Source organism: Trichechus manatus, unplaced genomic scaffold (assembly GCF_000243295.1).
Source record: "Trichechus manatus latirostris isolate Lorelei unplaced genomic scaffold, TriManLat1.0 scaffold00194, whole genome shotgun sequence".
NCBI classification, from domain to species: domain Eukaryota; kingdom Metazoa; phylum Chordata; class Mammalia; order Sirenia; family Trichechidae; genus Trichechus; species Trichechus manatus.
This window is the reverse complement of record NW_004444130.1, coordinates 976,675-985,704: the sequence shown is the minus strand read 5'-3', so window position 1 is coordinate 985,704 and position 9,030 is coordinate 976,675. Positions and strand designations below refer to the sequence as shown.

General features: G+C 35.8%; 1 protein-coding gene across 2 annotated transcripts in view; it reads right to left on the bottom strand.

Annotated features, from left to right (window-relative positions):
• Positions 1-9,030, bottom strand: part of PHLPP2 (PH domain and leucine rich repeat protein phosphatase 2) — a 66,064-nt gene that overhangs the window by 31,275 nt on the left and 25,759 nt on the right. The window contains exons 5-7 of one of the 2 annotated variants that reach the window (XM_004387784.2): positions 3,830-3,955; positions 2,583-2,737; positions 511-657 (exon numbers count right to left, since the gene is read on the bottom strand). In XM_004387784.2, the coding sequence (XP_004387841.2) occupies positions 511-657; positions 2,583-2,737; positions 3,830-3,955 (428 nt within the window). The remainder of the gene's footprint in view (positions 1-510; positions 658-2,582; positions 2,738-3,829; positions 3,956-9,030) is intronic. The other variant, XM_023741885.1, reaches the window with a different exon arrangement.

Genomic DNA, 9,030 nt, shown 5'->3' with positions numbered 1-9,030 from the left:
CTGATGGAGCAGGAGAAAGGTGGGGTGCGGAACTCAAATTCTAGTAAGAACACCAGACTTAAAGGTCTGAATGAGACTTGAGGAACCCCAGAAAGCATGGCCCCTGAATTCTCTATCAGCCCAGAACTAAAACAATTTCCGAGGCCAACTCTTCAGACAGGGATTGGACTGGACTGGACTGTGGGACATAAAGTGATACTCATGAGGAGTGTGTGCCTCTTAGTTCAAGTAGATACAAGAGACTAAATGGGCAGCTTCTGTCCAGAGGTGAGATGGGAAGGCAGCGAGGGTTAAGAGCTGGTTGAATGGACATGGGGAATCAGGGGTGGAAAGGAGGAGTGTGCTGTCACAGTATGGAGACAGCAGTTAGAGTAACATAACAATGTATGTATAAATTTTTGTATGGGAAAAAATAAAAAAATAAAAAACTGCTGCTGACTAGAATCCTAAAAATTACATGATTTATTTCACTGTAAAGGTAGAGACAAATCTAGTAAGTCAGATACTTACTTTAGCAGATTGCCAATCTGACTCGGCAGGTGGTGAATTCCATTACAGGAAAGGTTGAGCTCAGTTAGGGTACAGATCTCACATAGCAATGTAGGAAACAACCCAAGTTTATTATGGGACAAGTTCAGGCCCTTCAGCTGAGAAAATCTAAAGAGCAAAGGCACAAATTATACTACTGAATGACAAAAAGAAGATCTATTTTGCATGACAAAAAGATCTATTTTATACGTCCTTTGCAGAACTTATTCCACAAGTTCTTACCGAGCACTCATTACATGCCAAACATTGTGCTTGACACAGAAGATACTAAGATGACTCACACAGAGTCAGTGCTATCAAGGATACCATATCTAGTGTGATCAGAGTTCTTTTCTCTTCTCTTTCTTAAAACGGTAGAAAATATAGGAAAAAAGGTCATACTAGTACTATTCTTTTGTATCAAGTCATATTTGATATGTGTGAAATCTCTGCCCTTTTTTTTAACTTATATATGCAACATGCAACATACAACAACACTGCAACAATTAATTAACTCATGGAGACAGGAATAGCTAACAAACATATAGATCAAATCTCATTATAAGCAACTTCTTTTTTCATACTAAAATTACATCGATTCAAATGTCACTTGAAATGAACAGGTCAGTTAGAGCTTGAAAATGCATATGTGATAAGCAGTTTTCCTGTAATGTGATCCAATATACAACATGAAATGCTTATTTTTAATGCTCCTATTTTGTTTGTAGACATAAAATTATCTATATTGTCTTACCCAGAGATGGTATCACCATAAAGTAGATTCATTAAGAGTCACTCTGGTAATTAAGTCTAAAGAGTATTATACTTAGTTATTATACTAGTTCAAGATGGTGAGGCTTAAAGTGGTTTTCTCCATGATGATGACTTTTATCACCTGCTTCTAGATTTGACTCCTTGGTATCTCACTCTAATGTTTCTCCTCCAAATTCTCAACTTTTGATTTCTGAGATTGTTCCTCTGGCTTGGTGCCTTGAATTCAGAATTTGTAATCCAGATCATTTTCATTAGCAACTCAGAAGTAAATATTAAAACCCACTCCTTAAAATTATAGCTTATTTTCACTTTTATACAGCAATATTACCAAGATAGCTATCTTATTACCAAATACAGGCTTATGCCTAAATATTTTTCTAAAACATACTTTCTGATAAAATGAGATAAATAGAACACCCAGAGCTTTTTTGGAAATTATTCTAGAAATAATAGCTATTAAGGAGGTATGTAAAATATATCGTTTTAATGTATATTATCTTTTAAATCATGATGTAATTTAAGCCTCTTTGAGTGCTTTAATTGAGGGGGAGAGGAGGATGAGTGAAGGGTAAGAATGGGGGATCTATACATTTTAACAAAAGAGATGGAAAAATATGTGTGTCATAGACCCTTAGGCATGAAAATGGTTCCTTTATTAGAATATATGTTAACAAAAGAGATGGAAACATGTGTGTCATAGACCCTTAGGCATGAAAATGGTTCCTTTATTAGAATATATTTTAACAAAAGAGATGGAAACATATGTGGGTCTTAGACCCTTAGGCATGAAAATGGTTCCTTTATTAGAAGAGAGGTTTCAGAGCTGACATGCTCAAGAATTGGGAGAAGGAACAAAAGAAAGATAAAAGCCCTGTCACTGGGAGTAGAATTCTTAAAATTAGGCCTACTTTCTTTTAAGTCATTTTTAAGTTTGATCCTTTTGATTCATAACTTCCCATATACTGAATCTTTCAAAACGTACCCTGGCTATAGAGCAGGCATCATTGTCAATGATTTATGTAAAAAGATTATCCAGGAGGCCAATGGCAATTTGTTGCTGTATCTATAACAGAACATTTGTACAAATCTTGTTTTATGGGAGGAAAAATAAAAAATTGTACTTCTTCCAAGTGGAGAGGAAATTTTAGAATATGTATACATATATGTACATACATATATACATAATGGTAAGCATGGTCACTTACTTATATCGATGATAATTCAGTTTTAATATGTTAGCCTGGAATCTATTTTATAAGTGAAAAGAATTCCCGACATACTTGTAGAGAGAGTCAAGGCCGCCTGGTCTTTCTAGTTGCATAAAGTTGTGTCGCAAGTTGAGGTAGGTGATATCTTGACTGTAGAAGAGATGCTCAGGAACCTCCTCAAGGCTGTAACACGAGAGATCAACTGTACTGATTCGCTGGGACACCACCTGAATAAAATCAAAGAGGAAGGCATCGGAGCAAGTGCTGAATGTCTTTCACCCAGCATAGGATGGAATGGTATTTATAAAGAGAAGCGCAGATTAAAAGATGGGAAAGAAAAAAGAGGTAATGAGCTAATTTTTACTTTTCCCTAAAACCATAAGCTATGAACAATTTTTTGTAGAGATCGTCAAATAGGAACCTAATTTGCTGTGTAAATTTTCACCGAAAACACAGTAAAATATTACTAAAAAAAAAAAAAACATAAGCTACTTGAAAACAAAAAGGTTTAAGTTGTAAAGGCTCTAGAAGTAAAAGGTAAAAAAAAAAAAACCACAAATCATAAAGATGGAAAGTTAAGAGTTCATACAAGAAGTAACGCTAAGATTATTCACAGAAACTATACAAAGCTTTGGGAGGCAGTATGGTATGAAAAGACGTGGTCTTTTTGCAGTCACACTGGCTCTGCTACTTTCTAGTAGGGATGTTAATTTTGTAAGGATGGCTAAGAGAACAAGAGAATTTGGAAACTGCCAGTACACTTTTAGAGTAGTTCATCTTTCGTGGCTAAAAAGCAGAAATTATGCTGAAAGGCAAATTATCCTCAGCGTATCAGAATAATAGTTTGTAACAGGATTACAAGTCACTGCCCTACCAGTAAGTTCAAATTTGAAGTGATTCATCAAGGCTGTGCTAAATAAATATAGACCACAAAGCACCTAGCTTACAAGTTAGGGAACGGCTCCATCCATCACTGACTACTATGATGGAGGGAAAATCACTTAATCTCATTGTGTTTCAATTCCTTCAAGGATCAAATGGATACATTTGCACTACCTTCCTCATAGAGATGTTATAAAGGTAAGTGAACCTGAAAACACTTTTGAAAGCATTCTGAATTATGCAAATCTAAATAATGAGGACCTTGTATCTTCCAATGGTATCCCATGGTTTCATTTATTATATACTAAGAAAGGCCCAGAGTAATATGCATAAAAATTATAATTTGTTCTCTTGGGAGTAAGTTCAGTTTCAAAATACATTTTTATTGGGCCTTCTACATTCTTATATCCTCATCAGGCTGTTTCACAGCTTATCACCTTGGATGCTTGCCGTTGCCACCTCTGGCACTCGGCCAAAGTCTCAAAGCTGACATGACAGGTCTGAGCTTGGGCTCCAGCTGAGCTGAATGCAAGCGAGTACTGCCGTCGCTTCACTTCTTCTACCTGAAAGAGGGAGAGGAGGGAGAAAACCATAACCATTAAAAAAAGCCTAGTCAAAAAACAAAGAACAATAACAAGAAAAATAATCCATCTTAAAAACGGACAAAGGATATGAATAGACATTTCTCCAAAGAAGATACAGAAATGGCCGGTGAACACATGAAATGGCTCAATATCATTAGCCACCAGGAAGTGCACATCAAAATCACAAGATACCACTTCACATCCACTAGGATGGCTATAATAAAAAAGACAAGAAATAACCACTGTTGGTGAGGAGGTGGAAAAATTAGAACCCCACTGCTGATGGGAATGTCAAATGGTGTGGCCACTTTAAAAAACAGTCTGGTAGTTCCTCAAAAGGTTAAACATAAAATTACCATATGATCCAACTGTACTGCTAGGTATATATCCCAGAGAATTAAAGATATATGTCCACACAAAAATGCATACATGAATGTTCCTTGCAGCATTCTTTCATAATAGCCAAAAGGTGGAAACATCAAATGTCCATCAACTGATGAATACATAAACAAAATAATAATACCCATAAAATGGAATATTATTCAGCCATAAAAAGGAATGAAGTACTGATAATGTGTTAAAACATGGATAAACCTTGAAAACATTATGCTAAGTGAGAGAAGTCAGTCACAGAGGACCACATATTGTATCATTCCATTTATAAGAAGTATCCAGAACAGGCAAATCTATAAAGTTGATTAGTGGTTGCCTAGGGTTGGGGGATTGGAAGTATTATGGTAAATTAAGGGGCACAGGGTTTTTCTTTTTGGGGTCATGAATATGCTCTAAAATTGATTGTACAACTCTGAATATACTAAAAACCACTGAATCGTACACTTTAAATGAGTGAATTACATGGTATGTGAATTATATCTCAATTTAAAAAACAAGCAAAGAAATACTTAACATGTACATTGACAAAGTAGGATGCACAGGGCACAATCATAAACACACTTATTTGTTACTCTTGTAAGTCAGAAAATAGTCTCAATTTGGTAATTAAATATTTGTTGATTGACTATATTCTACTATTCTGGGAGTTGGGGATACAACAGGAGAAAAAACAACAAGGTCCTTGCCCTCAATGGAGTATATATTTGGGACAAACAGAATAATACCAAAAATGTGATGTGATGTGGTATAACATACTATGTACTGAGTAATATGAAGAAAAATAAAGCAGGGTAAAGGCTCACAGAGGGTCGGGGCAGGGGTGGTCTGAACTATAAATAAGGTAGTTAAGGAAGAACTCACTGAGAATGTAACATTTGAGCAAAGACCCTATGGAGGTAAAGGAGCCAAGACATGTGGAAACCACTAGGGACAAGAGCATTCTAGGCACAAGCAACAGCAAGTATAAAGTCCCTGCAATGCAAGAATGCTTGCCATGTTTCAGAACAGGAGACTCTCCAGGCCCATGTGGTAAGAGTCAAAATTTCCTACTGGAAACGTAAGACTTCTCCATTCCTTTCCCCCAACACTGGGGCACACTACTGCAGGTAGTTACTTGCCTGCAAGGAAGGGGTACCCTGTCATTCTTTTCAGATTCACCTCCTGCTCTGCCTTTGAGGTGCTGGGCTAGATGCTGTTTCTGAATTCCTCCAGGGTTGGAGTGAAGAGGGAGGAAGAACAGGGAAGTTAAATCCAGAAGTTCTTACTAGACTAGCAGAGTCATAAATTGACTTCACACTCTCTGGGTCTGGCAGATTTTAATGCAGATGCTTTTCCTCATTAGACCTTTTGGAGGGTTGTTTGGACACTTCCCCATGGTCTCTCACTTAAAGAGTTCCCTTGACCTGGCTAATACATGCTATTCCAGTAGTCAACTACTCCCTCCTCAGACGTGAAGGAATCTGGTGGTCCATTTAGAGTTTGTCCTCCAGTGAGGCCACTCTGTCCCTCCAGGTGGCCCTACTAGACAAGCTCTAAGAGAAAATACATACATACACACACACACAGAGGGTACATGCACTTGCTCATACATGTAATTGTGACCTCTCTCTGTTCACGTCCGCCAACAGGTCACACACTAACAAACCCTAGGAATGCATAATAATCCCCACACATTAGCTATGTTCTAGCTAGAAAGCACATCTCTTATCCTCAAAACTTCCTGGTCAATAGTCAGGACACCACTCCACTATGCCCCACTTACTGCAGGAGACCCTAATCAAGCTCTCTTTGAGTCTTGCTAAAACCTCGATTCACTAGGCTTGAGGAAAAAGGCAGGAACTTTCCCTATACTCATTTAGGATGGTGGTAGGGATTCACAGCACAGTATCAGCTCTTATAAAAGAAATTCTCCCCAAAACTCCAACAACCCAACCTTTATAGCTTTGATGAGAACAGTCTTTTGATAGTTGTGGAACCACTTACATATTTGTCTGCCATCTCACTTTGATATGTCATAGCTACTGAATTGTGGCCAATCAGCTGGAAACTTACAACTTAAATTTGTAAATCATTAGGTTTCTAGTGTTAAGTAAAATTGAAACAAGTAGCAGAAATACAAAATACTTTGAGAAAAAAATCACATTAAAAAGATCCATTAAATGCTTAATAAATACAGTATTTCTGTCTAGGGGGATGAAAAAGTTTTGAACAATAAAGTGGTGATGGTTGCACAACACTGTGAACAGAATTAATGCTACTGAACTGTACACTTAAAAATGCTTAAAATAGTAAGTTTTATACTTTACCACAATAAAACAGCCATTAAAATGAAATAATTTTCATAGCATTCAGATGTGATATGCAGAACATGACTCTTTTTAGTATGTAATAAACATTAGTAATAAACTATTGTAACTGAATGAGTCTGTGTCAAAATAATCTTACTGAAATGAACAGATACTGTTTTAGAATAATCTTTTCCTTTTCTTTAAATATTATGAAATGTTTTACACAAAAAAGTATAGAAAATAACGTCAAATACTGAGATAGTTTGTAACTCCTCCACTACGACAATTAATCTGTCAACTTCTGAGTAATTGCATTAATTTTTGCATTATACATGTTGAGAATATATTACATATGTAAAACTTCAAAAATATTGAATATATATTTCTTTCCTTTCCTTTATAGAAAGGAACAAATTGTTTTCCAAAATGACTGCATTCCCACCAGTAATGTATGAGCATTCCAGTTGTTCCATCTTTGCCAGTTTTTTTCATTTGAGCCATCCTAGTACAGTATGTAGTATCTCTTGTGATTTTCACTTGCAGTTCCCTAATAGCTAATCATGTTGAAAATCTTTTCATGTACCTGCCATCTGTACATCTTCTTTGGTAAAAAGTCTATTAAAATCTTTTGCCCAGTTTTTTATTGGGTTATGTGTCTTTTATTACTGAGTTGTAAGAGATCTTTACGTATACTGGATGCAAGTCCTTTGTTGCATACAGAAGTTCATATTGTTTTGTATATTAATATAACCACGTCAATTTTCCTTTGGTTGCTATCTGACTAGTATATACTTTTCCATCCTTTCCCTTCAACCTTCTCTCTTAAGTTTTAGGTGTGTCTCTCATAATCAGCAAATAGTAGGATTTTAAATAACAATCTGACAATCACAGTTTTTGTAATTACTGATATATTTGAATTTATTTCTATCACATTAATTCGTGATCTTTTACCACGCGAATTATTTTGCTCTTTTTCTCAGAGTTAGAGTTTTCTATATTTCCCTTTCCCCCTCTACTTTTAGTGTTTACCCTTAAAATTTTTAAATTCATACTTGGCAATTAACTTTTCTAATAAATTTTCAAGTTATTTGGTGTTTTTACCCCCTTATCTAAGAAATTCAAGACCACACCACATTTTCCTTATGGAACACACCATCATATCTTATATTGTTGTTCAGGGTAGCTTGAGGTTTTTTAAACTACAAGAATTTTTTTAAATTTTACAATCAATATTAAATTAAATTTACCAACATGTTTCATCAATTTCTGAGCTCATAATTATTTCTTGTATCTCACATCTTCCTTCTGAATTTACTTGCTTTGTTTTCAAAACGCATCCTTTAGTAATTCTTTCAGTAATGCTACATCAGCTTTTTAGTCTCTGTATGTACTAGATAATAATCTGGCTAGATACAAAACTAAGGTTGACATTTATTTTCCTTCAGCAATTTTGCAGATAGTCTTCTGGCAATCTTCCAGTATCTACTGTTGCTGATAACAGTTGTCAGTGGGTCATTGTCAGTAATCTTTTTCTCTCTGGAAGTTTTTATGATTTGCTCCTTGTCCTTCATGTTCTGCAGCTGCACTATAATGTGTCTAAGTGCAGATTTATTTTTATTTATCCTACTCAATACCCAGTGTACTTTCAACCTGAAGAATCATGTTTTTCTTTACTTCCAGAAAATTCTCAACCATTATTTCTTCAGATATTTCTTCTCCCTTCTACCCCTCTAATCTCCTTTCTGGAACTTACATTAGATGTATACTGACATTAGATGTATAACTTACATTAGAAATATACTTTTATATTTTTTAATCTGTGAAATTCTTCATTATCATCAGTTAATTATATTCAGCTATTAATAGAAACCTGAAAAACAGTGGCTTAAAAATATAGAGGAGTCAGTTCAGGACTGGTAGAGCAGCTCCATAATGACATCAGGGATATTCTTTTACTCTTCACTCAGTCACCCTCAGCATATGCTTGTCAGCTCATTATCACCATATGACTGCTCCACTTCCAACACTGAGAAACTGTGTTCCATAAAGGAAGGAACAGTAGGACAAAGGGCCAAGTCATACAAGTCTGTCTCATTTTAAAAGTACCATCATAAAACTTCTGTTTATATCTCACTAGCCACTCCTAGCTGTAAGGGAGGTTGGGAGATTATAGTTTTTGATCTTGGACATATTGCTACCCTGAAAAAAATTCTACTGTATTAGTAAGTGTGATGGTTAAGATTGTGTCTCAACTTGGCTAGGCCATGATTCTCAGTGTTTATATGTGATCACTCCCATGATGGGATCTGCTGTGAGTAGCCAATCAGTTGAAAGGGAGTTTCCTTGGGCACGTGGCCTGCATCATAATATAAG